This window comes from Vanacampus margaritifer, chromosome 17, assembly GCF_051991255.1.
Source record: "Vanacampus margaritifer isolate UIUO_Vmar chromosome 17, RoL_Vmar_1.0, whole genome shotgun sequence".
Classification (NCBI taxonomy): domain Eukaryota; kingdom Metazoa; phylum Chordata; class Actinopteri; order Syngnathiformes; family Syngnathidae; genus Vanacampus; species Vanacampus margaritifer.
Genome location: NC_135448.1, coordinates 8,144,200 through 8,163,346, shown reverse-complemented (window position 1 = coordinate 8,163,346; position 19,147 = coordinate 8,144,200). Strand labels below are relative to the sequence as shown.

Below are 19,147 nucleotides of genomic sequence, written 5' to 3'. Positions count from 1 at the left end.
TTCGACAATCCGTCAGCAACGGGATTTTGCCGAATTTCTTGACAGATGAAAACCCCTTTCCGTCAATGCTTAGTCCGTCAATTTTTCAAAGTTTCCCGTCAATCATCAATAAAATGGGCGACCGTCAATATGCCCACATCTGGTGACTAAACTATATTTAAAGTGGCCTATATTTCCATGCTTAGAATTATAGATATATTTACTTACTGTTTACTATATTACAGTAGAGCTGGATATTGCCACAATCAGAGGTGGCGAATCCAGGTCCAGAAAGTAAAAACCCTGCCACAGTTTGACTTAAGCCTCTGATACTAGCTAGCTAGCTCTCTAGCAGATAAACAAGCACCATGGGAGTTAGCTAGGGAGCTAGCTAACTAGCAGCTGAGACTAAAGCCAAACTGTGTTTTTACTTTCTGGAACTGGATTCCCATATCAATTTTTTTTAGCACACCCTTCTGTAACGGAGTATAAATGACCACAAAATCACATCAATAACAACATAAAGTGCAAAGTTTATGGAAATGAGAGTTGCAGTGTAAAACACTTTGCTCTACTTTTAACTCCGGATAACAAAATCGGCATCAGCTGCTCTGCTCTCAAACATGTTGTGGCTTGTGTATTTTGTTGTTTACGTGCAAGAATGCATACACATCTCACTTACTCGACCTACTCTGTTAAGTGCGCCAATTTGGCTGTCTGGCGGGCAGTGGACGATAGAAGCAATGCGATTTTATCCACTTGAAGCAGGGAGAGTTGTATGTAAGGGTTTGTGTGTTTGTTTACCATTACGCTGTAATACTAAACTTTGCAGGAAGTCAAAAGTGGAAGATTGTGCGGAAAACAGAAGGTCACAGCTAAAGAGATGTAAAGTGAAAATGTCAACTAGCTGTTTATTTCTGTTGTACTCTGTATCTCTCTCGCACACACATACACACACAAACTCAAACAGTGCTGGAGGAGCTCCAGACCTTAAGGTTTCAAAGCAAGTTTGATTTGTGTCAACTTCCTACAGGAACTCCCGCTCTCCTGGGCCCGCAGCTGAAAGACTATCAATTAGTTCTCTATTATGATCCACAGGAGGGCTATAAAAGTTTGAGTGGGTTCAAAGAGCACAATGGCAGACACACTTAACTCGTATATGCACACAAACTGTTTTGGGCTGTTGTGACATTTCAGAATATGGCGGACCAAAACTGCCCAAATTAAAAAATAAATGACTAAATAAATGAATAATAGGGAAAATAACAATAGATATAGAAAAATAAATAAATGAAAATAAAAACAACAAAAAATATACACATAAGAGTATGTCCCTAACTGAATAAAAGTAATAAACAAATAAAAAATGCGATTAAAAAAATGGATATAAAAATAAATGTTAAAATATCCTCTTGAAATATCGGTTATCAGTCTCACTGACTACTAATAAATCGGTATCGGCCTTGAAAAAACTATATCAGTAAAAGGCGAATGTCAGCATGTGTTATGTGTCTTGAGAAAATAATGCACTACCAATATGGTTTCTTCAGGGCCAATACCGATTATTAGCAGCCATGGATCCCGATAACTGATAATTGGAGCCGATATTCATTTTCCCTAAAAGGGACAATATTGGCATCAAAAATGTAAAAAATACAAACTCAAGCTTATTTAAAAAAATATATTTTTAAGCATATATTTATAGAACAATGTTTAGGATTCGTAAAATATTGGAGTTAAAAAAAAATCTTAGTCAATAGATATATTTGTTTTGAAAATGTAACAAACATTTCAGGGATCCTCCAGGGGCAGTAATTAAGTAAATAGCTCCCTATTGTTTGCTACAGTAAATCAAGTTTTATTTTATTTTTTTAATATCTGAAGTATTAAAATTGTACTTATCTTAGTTTTAATTTCAAAGACAGAAGGTGCAGAGTCAGAAGCATCTATGACAATTTAAATAATTGGTTCCCTGATCCCCCCGAACACTTTTTAAAAATGGATCTGTCGGCCGTATAATTCTTCAAAATGCCAATATTCGTCAAAATGCTGAATATCGGCGCTGATAATCTGCCCAGTCGATAATCGGTCTATCCTTAACATTAGTATGTTAGAAGTTATTGCAAGTTGGCAGGCCAAATGTCAGTTGTGATTATGTTTTCCATGGAAGCTCAGGGTTCATGCAAGGTTACATTCCCTAAATATGATTTGTAACTGTGTTGAAAGCAGAGTGCCATCTCTCTCTCTTGTGGTCTCGTTTGAGGTTCTAGAAGTTACGAGGTAGACTCAAAGAATGAATTGAAAAATCATAGGAGCGCTGCAGACGGCTGGAGGAGGATCTGAATTGCGATCCGTCTGCCAGCCCTCCTGCACTTGTTTTCTACTTTTTTTTTTGTTCTGTCCTCTGAAGTCAGTGTTTTGATGTGTCTTCGTATTCATCTCAGGCCTTGGAGATGTGAGAACCGGATGAGGGTGTGTGTGAATGAGTGTCTGTGTTGGCACATAAATGCGTCCCGTGGGTGCTTTCGCGGAGATGCAGATGTTTGCTGTGCATTCTTTTGAGGATCCACATTCCCTTTGACCTTACTTGGATTTGAGTTAATATTTGTGCTTCTGGTGAGAGCAGCGTGTCAAAATTCAAGTCCAGCCCTAAAGGCACGGTTGATTTCCTTTCTATCTCCCTCCTATAGAATGTATGTAAATATTACCCCGACACACTCCAATTGTAAGCACATTTATTTGGCTTGTGATTTTTGTATGGCTTTTCACATAGCTACCTTCAGGCTATAGTAGTGTCAGCAGCAATGGTTTATTCCCCCTCCCTCCTTCACTTCTTTCTCATCCCTCATTTGTCATCCCCCCCTCTCGCTTTCTCTGGCTTCCCTTGATCCCTCCTAGTATGCCTCTTATCTGTCGTCTTTTTTTGTCCAGTCTTGGTCTGCAGCTCTACTCTTGCTTACAGGTCAAGCAAGCGGAGTGACATGAGGCAGTTTTAGGGGACCTACAGTATATCCAGAGATGGCAAATCCAGGTCCAGGAAGTAAAAACCCTGCCACAGTTTGGCTATAGCCCCAGGTGCTAGCTAGCGAGCTCAGTCGCTAGCTCCCCAAGTGTTCGGCTACCTGCTAGAGAGCTAGCTAGCTAGCATCTGGGGCTAAAGCCAAACTGTGACAGGGATTTTACTTTCTGGACCTGGATTTGCCACCTCTGAAACATCCTGACAGCCCATAGAACAGTTTTGCAACTGCTTTGTTCTTTCAGAGGTGGCAAATACAGGTCCAGAAAGTAAAAACCTGCCACAGTTTGACTTTAGCCCCAGGTGCTAGCTAGCAAGCTCCTTAGCCAGCTCCCCAAGTGTTTGGTTACCTACTAGGGAGCTAGCTAGCTAGCACAAGGGGCTAAAATCAAACTATGGCAGGGTTTTTACTTTCTGGACCTGGATTTGCCACCTCTGAAACATCCTGACAGCCCATAGAACAGTTTTGCAACTGCTTTGTTCTTTCAGGGGTGGCAAATCCAGGTCCAGAAAGTAAAAACCTGCCACAGTTCGGCTTTAGCCCCAGGTGCTAGCTAGCAAGCTCCTTAGCCAGCTCCCCAAGTGTTTGGTTACCTGCTAGTGAGCTAGCTAGCTACCACAAGGGGCTAAAACCAAACTATGGGAGGGTTTTTACTTTCTGGACCTGAATTTGCCACCTGTTTTAAATTCTTTTTTTTTTAAAGAGGTATTTCTTCAGATAGTTATGTAATGTAAACTGTCAAAGTTTGTATTGCACAGTATATTGCAGTGAGAGCATACAGTATGTTTATAAGCGCTACATTTCAGTGGACGTTTTGTGTGAGAGAGCCTTGACTTAAAGCTTTGAAAACATGTGCCTTTGTGTATACGCTCCACTGCACAATGAGCCTTACTCAAGAGCATGTTTGCAGTCTCATTCGCTTTGCTTTGAGCCCTCTCCTTTCTAAATGGTGGACCTTCATAGATTAAGGTGTGCACCTACAGTATGCCTCCGAGGGTGACTCTTGAAGACAGACTGAAATAGCTGTCACCAGACTCCAATTTGTTGTGGATGATGATTTAATGATATTAAAGAGTTTGGGGTTAGATAGTTTGTGGTGTATTTACGGTTTGAGGCTAGGGGTCTTCAACCCGTGGCTCTGTAGCCTCTTTAGTCCCTCTGCTGTGGCTGTCTGTGGATATCTAAAAAAAAATGTAGTAGAAATTAAAAAAAATTGATGTTTTTAAAAAGATTAAAGTTTTTTTAAATTACCAATTAAAATCCAAAAAGTGATCATAAAATGTCCAAAAAGGAAAAGGAACAGCAGAAATTTAACATAAACTGTCTATAAAATTGCCCAAAATGTCAGAGAATTAAATAATAAAAAAATAAAAAAAATAAAAAAAAAAGGCAGAAAAGAAAATATAACAAAACATAACCTAAAATGTCCCAAAACAAAGGCAGGAAATTACCATAAAATATTTTTCGAACTGCCCAAAAAAGTTTGAAAATTTATAGTGCTGTCAAAGTTAAAGTGTTAACTGATTAATTAATTAATCACAAAAAAATATTGCATTAATCAAGATTTAACACAGATTAATCACACTCTTAATTTTGACCACAGATTATCTTTTAGCCTGACAGCGGATGGCTACGTTAAAGATAGCACAGGTTGTGTTTGAGCAATAAACATAACTACATGCATTACAGTAAAGCATTTAATGAATGTTTGTGTATGACATTCAGAACATTTGTTCACGTCAAAATATTGGGATAATTTTCCCACATTTTATATTATTCAAGTAATTAACTGATTAGAAAAAGAGAAGGATGAGCGTGCACAACATAACACAACAGGTGCTCTTCAAATTTAGTGGGCAAAAAATGTTGATAAAAAATAGTTTTTCATTAAGCGATTAATTGTGATTAATCAAAATTTTAAGATGTGATTAATCAGATTAAAAATGTAATCGTTTGACAGTTCTAAAACTTTATTGAGAGAAAAAAAGGCAGAAAAAAACATTCACAAAGTAACTAAAATGTTCCAAAACAAAATAAATTACCATAAAATGTCCACAAAATTGTCAGAAATGTCCGAAATTTGCTGGCAAAAATGGCAGGGGAAAAATTTAAAAAAATAGTCATAATGTCAACAACAAAAAAACTAAGTAGAGAGGCAGATAACAACCATAATATGTCCATAAAATTGCCAAATTTGAGAGATTTTTGGCAATTGTAAACACCAGTAGGAGAGTGTCCGTTATTTGTGAAAGTTTGCTATTTGCAGTCAGGCACTGTACATGCAATACTTTCTTTAATTGCAGAAGCCACCAACTTTTCAAGATGAATTGTAAAAATGTTTTTTTTAATCAATCTTCAGCGATGACGTTACAACCAAAAGGGTATTCAGTCTATTCTATTAAAACAGAAAAATGTCAGGAGTGCGATGTTTGTTGAATGACTATAAAAAATAGAGCTACCGTAGCATAGCTCAGCCTTCATACATCAGCTAGCAGGCTTCTGGTGCTTGCTCTACATTAGTAGTTGCCAGACTGCTGTCTAGTGCAGTTTAAAGATGTGATACGAGCTGAAAGGAGTCACTACCTGCAAATATCAACAGTCTGATAAAAAGAGCAAAGTTTATCAGCGATGTCTGTGCCTGAACATCACGTGTCCGTGACAGAGAAAGTTGTCCGTTTCCTGTTTTTATGTTTATAGTGTGCATGCCTGCATGTATGATAAAGCCAGTTCAGGTGATCAAGGAACAAACACACTGTCCCACTCTGGGTCATGCTGTTGTGTCATACATTGACATAAATCCCCCCCCCCCCCCAAAAAAAATCACACTTAAGTAAAAGGTACTTCATGTCCTTTGCTGGTAATTCACTCGGATGGTCTAAAAGGTTCCTAGTAACACCTGATCTTCATTTTATGTTAATAGCCTCGTTCACGCAGCAAAATGAGTGTTTCATGTCTTTAACAAAGGATCTGTAATTTCCCTGCCTGTACCTTTCACACACCCAACCAGTTGAAGCAGGATAATGTGGTGTTTGTGCGAACTTGCTGCGTGATGAAGTCAGCACCAGCATCTAGGTGTGATATGAACATGACAGGAGGAGTGAGTGTCAGGTTTAAAACTTCACACCCTTGTTCTGGTCGTGTGGAAGTAAGTCTCTTACACATTGAACACTGGCATCTGATGTTTAAAATAAGTGTATAGTGAAAACAATAGCTTCAAAGTTCCCTGAAATTATACTTCTTGTAGCATAAAATTGTAGCTATCCAAAGCATTATCAACTCAAGTATTAGGGCCACGTATAATTTTATTTTGTTTTATTTTATTTTCGAGGGTGAGGCAATATTACGAGAATTTTTGAAAATTTTTTTTTACAAGAAATAAAAAAATTGCGAGAATGAAATTGTAGATTTACAAGAAATAAACTCGCAAATATGCGACATTATAAAGTGGCAAATTTGTGAAAAAATACTCGTAAATTTACAAGAAATAAACTCGCAAATTTGTGACATTATAAAGTTGCAAATTTGCACGATTTTTTATTTACGAGAAATAAACTAGCAAATTTGTGACAATATTAAGTGGCAAATTTGCGAGAATGAAATTGTAGATTTACAAGAAATAAACTCGCAAATATGCGACATTATAAAGTGGCAAATTTGTGAAAAAATACTCGCAAATTTGTGACATTATAAAGTTGCAAATTTGCACGTTTTTTTTAAATTTATTTACGAGACATAAACTAGCAAATTTGTGACAATATTAAGTGGCAAATTTGCGTGAAAAAAAAGTTTATTTACGAGAAATAAACTTGCAAATTTGCGGCATTATAAAAAGGCTAATTTGCTGGAGTAAAAAACTCGTCAATTTGCCACTTTGTAAAGTGGCAGATTTGCGAGAGAAAAACTCGGAAACTTCCGAGAAATACACATAGCGTACTTGAATGTTTGTGCCAATACTTTTCTGGCAGGTTTTTCAAATAAGAAGATGGTAATTGATTTAGCAGAGATGAACCATATCAATTTTAAGGATTCACACAGCGTTGGGTACTGCCAGTGACGAAGACGCCTCGCTTTGCGAAGGTCCACACCCTGAGGATCAAGCATTTGAGTTAATTTGTTGAAATCTATATTTACTTGTACATTTATGTTTCCAGGATTATTATTTACACATTCATACATTTTTTTTTGTACAAGTAGCTAAGTTGATGTGTCGAATCTGCTGTTCTCCGTGATTCACTTGCATATACCTAAAGTATGCTAGCTTCTGATTGGTTAGTGTTAGTCAGCTGATAGGTCGCCCAGGAAGTGTTTTTGCTGTAGCTGTCGTGTATGACGAGTAAAGTTTAAGAAAAATCCGTATCCGTGTTCCGTTAACCACCAACAAATCATCACGTTAGCTCCTGGTGGACAAAAGCCAGCACTTCATCCAGACTATATTGTGTATTTCTTGCCAGCTTCTGCGTTTTTTTCCCGCAAATCTGCAAGTTTATTTCTCGTAAATTTGCACGTTTTTTTTCTTCCAAATTTGCCACTTCATAATGTCGCAAACCTGAGAGTTTATTTCTCATAAAATTTACGATTTTTTTTTCTCCAAAATTTGCCACTTTATTAAGTGGCAAATTTGCGAGTTTATTTCTCGTAAATTTGCGACTTTTTTCGCTATACATGGCACTGATACAAGTGTGCCTTGCTTTAACCGCCCCACCCCCATTCTTGCCCTTGTTTGTGCTTGTACCACCACCACACAGTCAGCCTTTCAGTATCCTGTGAAGGCAGCTAGTTACATTAAGGAATGTCAGCAAGTCGCTATAACTAAGGAAGAACCTTTTTTCCCCTCTATTCATCCATAATCGCCAAGGTTACAGTACTCCAAAAGTATTGGAACGGCAAGGTTTTTCTGTAAATTGCCAGACAAAATGGCTTTGTAGGCCTTATCATGAGTTACATTGACAACATCTTTTGAATTCCCATCAGGGATAGCAAATAACTTATGGTTAAAAGAAGGAATTGATTAAAACCTGGCATATTGTTCTTCTTATACCCGCTATAGTAAACACTGCATGCATTAGTCACACTCCTGCAGACGTGAATGCCGATGTGTTGTCATGTTCACATGCTCAATTGCTCTCCCTCTCCGTCCACGTATAATCAATGAATTAATACTTGCATACGTTTTCAACACTTCTACTTGCCGATGTGCATGTGTGGCCCCTATCTCATTAGCATCCTTTGTCACCATGTGAACTGCCCCCAGCCTTGTTTTACCCCATTGTGCTCATATTATTACCAATGCATTTTGACCTGTGGAGCGCACGGAACACTGAATGGCTTTGCCAGGCGGGAGTAATGGGGGTGGGGGGGTTGTATTGGAAGGAGAAGAAGGCAAGTAAGGTTAAGATAAAGTTGCTTTGAACAAATTCTCTCTTTGATCAGGGCGGGTTGAGCAATGAAAGGTCTTTCTTTCACAAGTCACTTGACTGAGGAGGAATGGCATTGTTGGGTTTCAATCTTCTCCTTCTTGCGTCTTTCACTATTAGCCGTTAGCGGGGTGGACTCCCAGCGTCTTTGTCATGGAGAGCGCCAGCGCCTCTCTTTCATGATGGAAGACAAATACACATAAACACAATTACTTGTGTGTACACACGTGAGTGAATAATTGTGTGTTGGAAATGCACTTTGTGTGTGTGTTTAAAAAAAAAAAAAATCATCTTGAACTGATGAAAAACAATGAAATGAACAATGAAAAACATTGATGAATTAATTATTTAAAAAAACACAATGAAATAAACAATGAAAAACATTGATGAATTATTTATTTTTTATTTATTTGTTTAAAATTAAATAAGCAATGAAAAACATTGATGGATTTATTGTTTTTTAAAATGTATTTATTTCTTACAATGAAATAAAAAATGAAAAACATTAATGAATTATTGTTTTTACTTATAATTAAATAAACAATGAAAAACATTGATGAATTTATTGTTTTTTAAAATGTATTTATTTCTGACAATGAAATAATCTATGAAAAACATGATTATTTTTATTTATTTATAATTAAATATAAAATGAAAAACATTGATGAATTAATTGTGTTTTTTTTAAATGACAATGACATAAACAATGAAAAAAATTGATGAATTAATTGTTTTTTAAATGAAGTAAACAATGAAAAACATTGATGTATTATTATTATTATTTTTACAATTACACAATGAAAAACTCATTTATTTTTATTTTTTTACAATGATTAATTACTTTTTTTTAAATTATTATTTATTTAATTTGTTTTACCCATCTCTTATGCCTGCCCAAACACAGCTGGTCCTAAACAAGCATTAGCGTGGCCTAATTTCTCATTACCCAATTCCTTGGCTTTTTCTCGCAGCATGTCTATTCTTTGCACCCAACAAAAGAACGCCCCTCATTGGTCTTTCTGTCAGCCCAATTGATTGTTTCCTCTACCAATGTTTTTCATCACAACCTTCCTTAGAGCTAACCTGGAACTGTTGCAAACAGATGCCGACAAACCCACACACGGATGATATGTTATGAGTGGTCTTTTTTTTTTTTTTTTTTTAACTCAGAGTAGGACTATTAGTGTAGAAAAGGTCTAATACAGCCGAGTACAGATTAGTCAATCAGACCTGAATGGATGTTGCCATGGATGCACTTATAACCATTCCAGTCACATGCGCTCAACACAACACATAAGACACTTTTTTTTCTCCTCCTCTGGAGAGTGCAGTTTTTTTCAATTGTGTTCAATTAATTCACACACATGGCAAGAAGGAGCTTTTTTTTTTTCTTTTTTTTTTAAAATGAGTTATGTTGATTAGCCCCCTTTTCACTCCCATTTTCCCATTAAGCCGGAATACAAACATTCCAACCAATCAGGCCAGTTGTCAAGACAGTAGGGGGGTGGGGACCCGAGCTTGCATTGTCAGTTAGTAAAAAACAACAGTTTAAAATTTCATGACAATAATATGTTCTATGCAGTCTGAATACGGTATTCTGGTTGATATCACGTTAGTGGAATATGAGTCAAGCAGCAAAATCCAACTGTTTACATCAATATCAGACGGCAGCCATTTTGCTACTTGCTGTCGAGTGAAAATGACATCACAGTTGCTCAGGTCTCAGGTAACAACCAATCACAGCTCAGCTTCAGAAAACAGGTGAGCTGTGATTGGTCGTTGCCTAAGCCCTGAGCAACTGTGACGTCATAAGTCGACAGCAAGTGGCAAAATGGCCGCCCCCTGAGATGGATAAAAACAGCAGTAATGTTCATCAGAATGTCATGTTTAGACTAGTGAGGTCACATATGACATATTATTTATTGTCAAGAAATGTTTAAGGTTGACTTCCCCTTTAATACTATAACAGTCCATTGCTGTGCTACTTTACTTATATGTTTGTTTTTACCCCAAGTATGAATTTGAGTAAAAAGTCAAACCATGACCATGCCACAATTCTCAAAAGTCTGTTATTTCTTTGTTTTGCAGATAGCAGAGGCAGCCAAGACTTCCTCCCAGACTGACGACTTATACCTGGACGACGCAGGCTCAGGAGGTTACTACCCCGAAGATGATGATGACTTTAACTCGGGGTCTGGATCAGGTAAGGCAGGCCGCCAGGCTTTTAAAACACTAGGGGAAACCCTGTATTGGGATATATATTTCTTTCTGATGATCTATCATTGTTTTTTGGTTGAATTTTATGTACTTGTGGTATCGGTTACGGTGATTACTCAAGAGTTGAGTACGTAAATGAGTAAGTGAGTAAGAACATCCCTAGAACTAAGTTTTCAGTCCTATGATGCATTCAAATTTCAACCATTGTGTTAGAACTCTTTACCTTCTAAGACCCCATTTGGTTAAAAGTTGTTTTTTTTACCCGCCAAGCACAAGTAAATGTTCCAATCTCGGCTTGAAAGTTGAATATTTGCAGGTCATGCAAGTTAAAAGAAGAAAGGTTTGAGCTCAATGGCTAATCCACAACTATTTATTAATCTTCCTTACCACTCTTGAGGAGCTTCAGAAACATCAAGGACATTTTAAGAAATGTCATGTTCAGTAAAACAAACATTATTTTGGGGTTTTATATAATTTGTTCTGTCACTCTCTCCCAGGTGCAGGAGAAGAGGCGGCTGAAGAAACGGTGACCGTCAGTATGGTGTATATCGCACCCAAAGCGGAAGAACCCACCAAGGACTCCACCAAAGATTTCACCCCCAAGGTGGAGACACCGACGGTCAGACAAAAGGCCAGTGACAGCACACCGAAGAAGCCAATCAGAACAGAGGTCAGTACAGCACAAGTTAGCGCCAGTGCTCTTTGATACTGCTCAGTGGCAATTGGTAAATTGCATTGTACAGTAAACCAGGAGGTTGCGGGTTCGAATCCCATCTCGGACTGTACATTGCAAATGTATCCATGGCCAAGTTAGCTCAGTGCTTAGAGCAATTGCCTCCCCCTTGGAGAACCCGGGTTCAATACCAACTGACTATCATCGGGAAATGGATTATAATTTCTCTGAAATGATTAAATCCCACTTTAGACAGATTGCAGTTCAAGTTTTCTTTTCATTCCTTTGTCATTTAACTACAATTAAAAATGTGTAATTTTCACATATTTTACATTTCAACTTCCTTCATAATAATTAATTTTAGCTTTCAAGCTATTAGCATTCAGCTTACAGCAATCCCACGCAATTTTGTGTAGTTACAATAGTGATTGATCAAATCCTGCATCTTATTTGAAATCATTTTAATCATCAGAGGTCATACACAATGCATTCACAAAACAACACAATTCCGCCGAATGCCCTCAAACAGCTTCACTGTTCTCATGGCAACGTCACGACATCCATCCTCCCACACATACTGTAGCTGCTTTTGAGAATTAATTAATCGTTGCTGTCAATCAGTGCAGTTTAAAGTAGAACATACAATTAGTTGCCTGCATTCAATGCCTATATACTGTATATAATGCTCATTACAAAGCATAAATTACACAGCTACCTACTTGTGACTTTTCTGGTTTAGCTACTATTTATTTTACTTCCAAACTAATTATGAGGTTACAATTGGAGTAAAGATTTGCGTCAGTGCTAATGATGAAGGATAACAGTTCTCGTGCGCACCGTGTATTCTGGAACCTTCCTGCATCTCACTCATGTGCCATGTTCTTAATACACTACATCTGTTTGAGATTAGCTGCCAAGGCTTCACTAAAGCAAGGCCTACCTGCTGTCTCACTGACACAAAAGCACGGGATAACCCTAACTCCGACCTGGAATCATTCCAGATGCAACTGTTACGCTTGCCTACTTCGGTAGATTACGCTAATCTATGCAGGCAACTTGGATCCACTCCAGTTCAATTCTTAGCCGGCCTACAGTATGTAAGGTTTTTGAAGAGCCATTTTAGGCCAAATAAATAACCAAAAATGTGTCTGGAGCCGCAAAACATTTGACGATTGTGATGAAGGGAACAGTGTGTTAATGTTAGTGTAATACTGTACTAAATAGGCTACTGAGGGCCCAAGAGCTAATTAGAGCTGCACCACAAACGGCAAAATGTGCAGCATCCAATACTTTGACACTCATTTTCTTCTATCTTTCGTCTTTAGAGTTTGGATTTTGTGTGTGTGTAATTTTTCAAACATTTTTAGACTTTTCTGCCTTTCTCTAAATTTTCTGACATTTTTGGGTAATTTTATGGACATATTGTAGTCATTTTCTGCTTCTCTTCTTCCTTTTTTGGGACATTTTATGGCTATTTTTTTGTTGTTGATATTTTTGCCAGCAAATTTCTGACATTTTTGGCAATTTTGTGGACAATTTTTGGTAATTTTCATGGTTTTTGAACCTTTTACTTTTTCACATTTTCGTTTCTACCTTTTTTTTAAAAAACACATTTTCTGACTTTTTTGACAATTCAAAAAATATTTTACAGTAATTTTCTGCCTTCCTTTTGTTTTTAGACATTTTTGGCAATTTCATGGACAGTTTATGGTAAATTTATGCTGTTCCTGTTACTTTTTTGATATTTTTAGGTAATAAAAACAATCATCTTTTCTGACAACTTAAAAATTTGGACTGTGTTTTATTTAGGTAATGAAAAAAACTTTTTCATCTTTTTCTGACAAGTGGACTGACATTTTTGGAATATTTAATTATTAATATTTTATAAATCCTTTGAAGAATATTTTATATAAAAATACAAATAAATATGTAAACAAAAAAAACCTATAAAATATTTTTAGTGATCCACAGGGAGCCACAAGAGAGGGACTAAAGAGCCACACGGGGCTCCATACCCGCAGGTTGTAGACCCCTGAGCTAGTCAATAACCACCTCCCTTTCGTTTTTGATGAAAAAAACAATAACATCAGTATTTATTTAGCTGAAGGAAACGAGATTGCATGTACTGGTTAAATAAAAGTGGTCTAAGAATCGAACCCTGGGGGACTCCGCATGTCATGGTGACCTGCTCAGATGTATGATCACCAATGGAAACAACGCTTGTCTTCTTTCTATTCTTTTCCCACACGTATATTTTCTAAATCCAGGCACCAGTGCCTGTTACGGAGGACATGCAGAGGAACCAGATGACCAGTACAACCGGTGCCCCAGGCTCAGCTCAGGAGCCCATCGAGGTCCGCACCGAGAATCTCTTCCAAAGGACAGAGGTGTTGGCAGGTATGTGACATTAACAGCAACAAAGGTTTTAAGTGTAGAAGTGCTGGTTGGTCAATTTTGTTATACTATGGTCACAACTTCTAGCAGTACTGTAAGCACTTCCTTCATTTAATGCACAAATGTGTGTCTGGTGACAGTGGTGAGTGAAGATAAAAATATTGCGCAGCAAAAATAGATTGAGGAACAACATCAAATTGTTGTTCTGCTTTACTATTCTGAACAAATAAGACAAAGGCGGAAACATTAATACGAACTAAAAGCCTTTCAACTTTGGTGCTTCCCTGTTTGTAGTTTTCCATATTTTATAATTTGAGGTATGCCAGCGAATTACTGGTAGCCTATTAAATCCCGCAAATCTCAGTAGTCTTTCCCTTTAAGTCTCCCACCTGAGCCACTTCTCAAAAGAAATGCTTTTAATAAACTCAGTCTGTCTTCCTCCTTGGGACCTTGTAGAGTTCACACCGGTGTGGGTGTTTAAAGCGCCTTGTTTGAGAACACGGATAGCGTGTACTTTGTCTGATCCCATCTGTCTCCTCCCTGCATGTCTGAGTTCAATATTTGATTGGCACTTCACTTCCACTTTGTTGTTTTATCCACCTCGTGTTGATCAGCTTCAGCCGCCCGCCGACAGCTTGCCTCGCATTTTGCTTCTTTTGATCGGCACATATTTAGCCAATGTATGGCGCTTTTGAATGCTAATTGTAAAATGAGATTATCTCCAAAGCACAGGCGGCAAATACAGATCTAGAAAGTAAAAACCCTGCCACAGTTTGGCTTTGGCCTCAGGTGCTAGCTAGTTGGCTCCCCGGGTGCTTGTTTACTTGCTTGGGAGCTAACTAGGTAGCACAAGGAGCATAAGGTTGATTAGCTCCTTAGCTAGCTTCATAGGTGCTTGTTTACCTGCTTGGGAGCTAGCTAGCTAGAACGAGGAGCTAAAGGTTGGTTAGCTCCTTAGCTAGCTTCCCGGGTGCTTGTTTACCTGCTTGGAAGCTAGCTAGGTAGCACAAGAAGCTAAAGCTGGGTTAGCTTCTTAGTTAGCTTCCCGGGTGCTTGTTTACCTGTTTGGGAGCTAGCTAGCTAGCACAATGAGCTAAAGGTTGATTAGCTCCTTAGCTAGCTTCCCAGGTGCTTGTTTACCTGCTTGGGAGCTAGTTAACTAGCATGAGGAGCTAAAGGTTGGTTAGCTCCTTAGATAGCTATCCGGGTGCTTGATCACCTGCTTGGGAGCTAGCTAGCTAGCATGAGGGGCTAAAGCCAAACTGTGTCAGGGTTTTTACTTTCTGGACCTAGATTTGCCGTCTCTGGTTCAAAGATGAAATTATTCATTGTGTTTCTCAGCTGTGATTGCTGGCGGGGTGATTGGATTCCTGTTCGCCATCTTCCTTATCCTCCTCCTGGTTTACCGCATGAGGAAGAAGGACGAGGGCAGCTACGACCTGGGCGAGAGGAAACCTTCCGGCACGGCCTATCAGAAGGCCCCCACCAAGGAGTTTTATGCATAAAAGTCCCGCCCACCTGTCAATGGGATCAACAAATCACAAGAGGCTGCCCGAGCCGCAGCCCTCGGCAAGAGCGAACACGAGAAACAACAATATGTTACAATGTTGATTTACGGAAAAATAGCATAATGGAAAGCTTTTGCATAGCATATTGTTATTAAGATCTTTTTCCTTTCTTTTGTTGTTGTTGTTTTTTTTGTTTTTTTTTAAAGACAAGCTTTCCTCGTTTTATGGCGACTGTCAGTGTATTGTATGGAAAAAAATAACAGGATCTGTAAAGGTGAGAAAATCATCTGCATCTGTCTTCTGTCTAAGGAGCTTGTGTTTAGTCGCTGACTACTTTGAACTGTAGCAGTATGTTATTTGTAAAGACAAAAAATCAAGTGGAAATTGAATATAATTATACTGTATCAATCCTACTTTCATGTTTTTTATTTTTTTTTTATTTTGTCTTAGCATGTCTGATGTTGATCTCTAAAGTTGTATTACATTAATTTATCTTTTCTCTGATGTTGAAAAATGCCTTTGTAGATTTGATGAAGCTCTTTTTGTCTTCACTTTAACGCTGTTAATAGTCAATGTAAATTTTCTCCCTTCAGGTTGCAATGTTTCATTTTTGCCCTATTTTAAACAAAAGGTGAGCATGACGTCTTCTTTGTTTTATTCTCTGCATTTTGTTTTCATTTTCAAACCCGGGAATTTGTCAAAGATGGAGGAAGAATGTGGCAGTGCTCTAAGAAAAAAAAAGAGAAAAAAAGGCTTTGCCCTTCAGATTGCACACATTACACATTACAAATTTTGTAAAATGCATTTTACTCTAAAAAGAGTCTATTTGGTCCCACTCTAAAAAAAAAAAAAAGAGTAAAATTTACACTTGGAAGAGGGTTAAAGATTCAGAGTAAATTTTACTCAAAAGCATTTTGTGTAGTAGCAAACAGTAGGAGTGGCATAGCTAAGGTGGTAGAGTGGCCATCTCCCAAGCTGAAGGTCATCAGTTCGTTCCTCAACCCTTGTGTAACTTTTTTTTTTTTTTTACTCATTCAGTCCCAGCCATCTTCACTGAAGCGACCCCATTCGCTCCCGGCTGGTTTACTGGATTTTGTCTGATTTTGCAAGGCCCACAGAATATTGTGTTTTAATGCTATAAAAACAAGGAACCTACCAAAAGAAACATTAGAGTCTCTTCTTTCATTGGGGAAAAAAATATATTTCTATTTGTTTCCGTTTTGCAGCAATCAGCATTAGAATATGGCTAAGTTTCATCATTTTTCACAAACCTGTTGAAAACACTGGCAAAAACAGCTTGTTGCAACATGGCTGATCTCTTATACTCTGCTGCCACCTGCTGCCTGTTTTTTGTAACTACCACCATTGCTTTAAGCGACCTCTTCAGGTCAGAAGCTGCATTAAAGACTTCTGTATGCTCTAGCATTTAAAAACAAATGTATTAATACGTTTTTTGGGCAGTGAAGGACAAAGTATTAAAAAAACATATTTATAAGTTTTTGGGATTGAATGAGTTAAATTAATAAAATGTACTAACAAAAGTTCCTTCTAAAATTTAATTAGAATTTTTGAGTGAAAAAAAAGAACTTTACTAGGTTTTTGTCATGGGATAGGCCAATTCTCTCGTACACAATAAAAATAATTTGAGTATGAATATTTAACTCTCTAAGTGAAAATTTGATTTGTTTAGAGTGGGACCAAATAAACTTCTTTTAAGAGTAAAATGTACTCTGCAAAATTTACTGTGCACTTTTGTTTTGTTTTTAACTGACAAACTAGCATCCTTCTCTCCCCTTCCACCGGCCTCTTTTTCCTCTCCGTTCACCAGCACGCCCACCTTCTTTTTTAGTCCGACTGGAGCGTGGCCAGTTAAGCTGTCAATGGCCTGCCCCACTTCCTGCTTTGTACCCCGTGTTGACGCTTTTGGGCACCAAAGACCTGCTCAGTGAAAGGCCTCATTGGACACAAACAGCAGGCCACATGCAGAGCACATACCACTGAAACAAACTTGTAAAGACACAGGTGGAAGGTTCGACATTTTTCTCAAAAGCTACGCTAAAAAATTCCTCTTATGTCATCGTCTGTCCATTCATATTCTCTGTCCCTTCCGTGTCCTTCCTTGGCGCCAAGGTAATGATTATGAACTATGTTGACAAACCCAAAGACTCACCGGATTCCTACTCTCCTCCATGGCCACTTCCATTATTTTTTTTAAAAATTTGATTTTCTCTTAATTAGAGAGGTCTCACCTTCCAATAGCTTATTAGTATATGGAAAGATATATAAATACAGTATATATAATGTATATTCACAAATGTTTTAAACCTTCAAAGTGCCTACCATTTGGATAAGATCATGCTCACAGTGAGCATGAGCAGGAGTCGAAAAAGCTTGACTGGCATTCAGTGTGCATGAATGACTGTAATGGTAACTTTTTTTTTTTTTTTAGTCTTACAAAAAGCTGACAGTATTGTACCTATAAGTTGAAACAACACTACTGAATAAACATTGTGGCCTAATAACCAATTGATCTTGTGAATTTTGTTTTCGACCTCGGTCATTTGATTTGACAGAAAAAGGGGGTTAGAAAAAAATGGAAAATAATGCAATTGTAGAAGAGTTGAGTTTTTTGCTGAGTCACTTAAGGATAAACAGTAGGGCTGGGTATCGATTCTAATTTCCTCAATCGGTTTGATTTCGATTCACAAGGGTTCAGTTTGAATCGATCCGCTTGAATTAAATCGATATTAATTATGGAACATCAATTCTTCTTAAAGATCAAGAGCATGATTAAAAACTCCACAAACAAATTCCAACTTAAATTTTGCGGAAGCCGTAAATGTTAAATAATTCAATAATTGTAAATAAAGATGCTGAATTATCTTAAAGTGCAATAAGTCAGGTCTTTCATTAATGTAAGAAAATACTTTTAAATTCACGCGAACAATAAATCTCAAGAAAGCTGTAAGATACAAAAAATGTGCCTTTAAAATTAAATTTTCTTATGAATTTATGAGAAAAAGGAGATTAAAATATTCGATTCATGGTTTTATGACTCGTTAGGCTCAAAAAGGAAAATCGATTTGATATTGATTATTCAATTTTTTTTTTATAATCAGCTCTAATTAACAGGGTTTAATTTCTATTAAACGTCAGAAGTGGCAAATCCAGGTCCAGAAAGTTAAAACCTAGCTAGCTCCCTAGCAGGTAAATGAGCACCTGGGGAGCTAGCTAGCTAGCACTTGGGAGCAAATCCAAACTGTGGCAGGGTTTTTATTTTTTGGACTTGGATTTGCCACCTCTATTAAACGTGCCTCTCGCATGGGTCAGTTAGCTCCAAAACCATGTCAAGTTGAGTATCATCAGTATAACAGTAAAAGCGGATGCTATCACTGAGTGGCACCAAACAGTAAAGACCCAAGTACTGATCCCTGCGGAATTCTGCAGAAAACATTACAATACTAAGGTCACATTACCATGAATTGCACAATGCATTCTCATGGAGATTTAAACAGGAAAATGCTAAGCCTTTAATACCCATACACGTTTCAAGGCGATCAAGCAATACATTATGAACAATTGTATCAAAATGTATAAAACTGAGGTGTCGGGATTCTAAAGCTAAAAAAAGATAATTACCATTGCTTTTTTAGAGCATTCTCAATAGAGTGACTGAAATAGTCCAAAATTGCTAGTAGCTATATTGATCTTTTTTTTTTTCAAGAATTCAGGAAATTTACATATGCTAAGTATTCAGGGACCTACGTTTTTGAAAACAGATCTTTAGGTTACTATTTGATTTCAAGTAGGCTATTATTACCATTGTATGGGTCAATTCATAGCTGCTTGAGCCAAAAGTATTCATTCTTGTCTGGAACGTTTTGCTGACAGGCTCAGTTGGGGCGTTCATATCAATATTAGTCAACAACAGTATTGCATATTATC

General features: G+C 37.5%; 1 protein-coding gene across 1 annotated transcript in view; it reads left to right on the top strand.

Annotated features, from left to right (window-relative positions):
• sdc2 (syndecan 2) overlaps window positions 1-17,724 on the top strand; it is a 43,049-nt gene extending 25,325 nt beyond the window's left edge. Inside the window, exons 2-5 of the mRNA XM_077548811.1 lie at window positions 10,499-10,613; window positions 11,125-11,297; window positions 13,568-13,697; window positions 15,036-17,724. Coding sequence (XP_077404937.1) covers window positions 10,499-10,613; window positions 11,125-11,297; window positions 13,568-13,697; window positions 15,036-15,199 — 582 coding nt within the window. The 3' untranslated portion in view covers window positions 15,200-17,724. The remainder of the gene's footprint in view (window positions 1-10,498; window positions 10,614-11,124; window positions 11,298-13,567; window positions 13,698-15,035) is intronic.
• The last annotated feature ends 1,423 nt before the right edge of the window (window positions 17,725-19,147 follow it).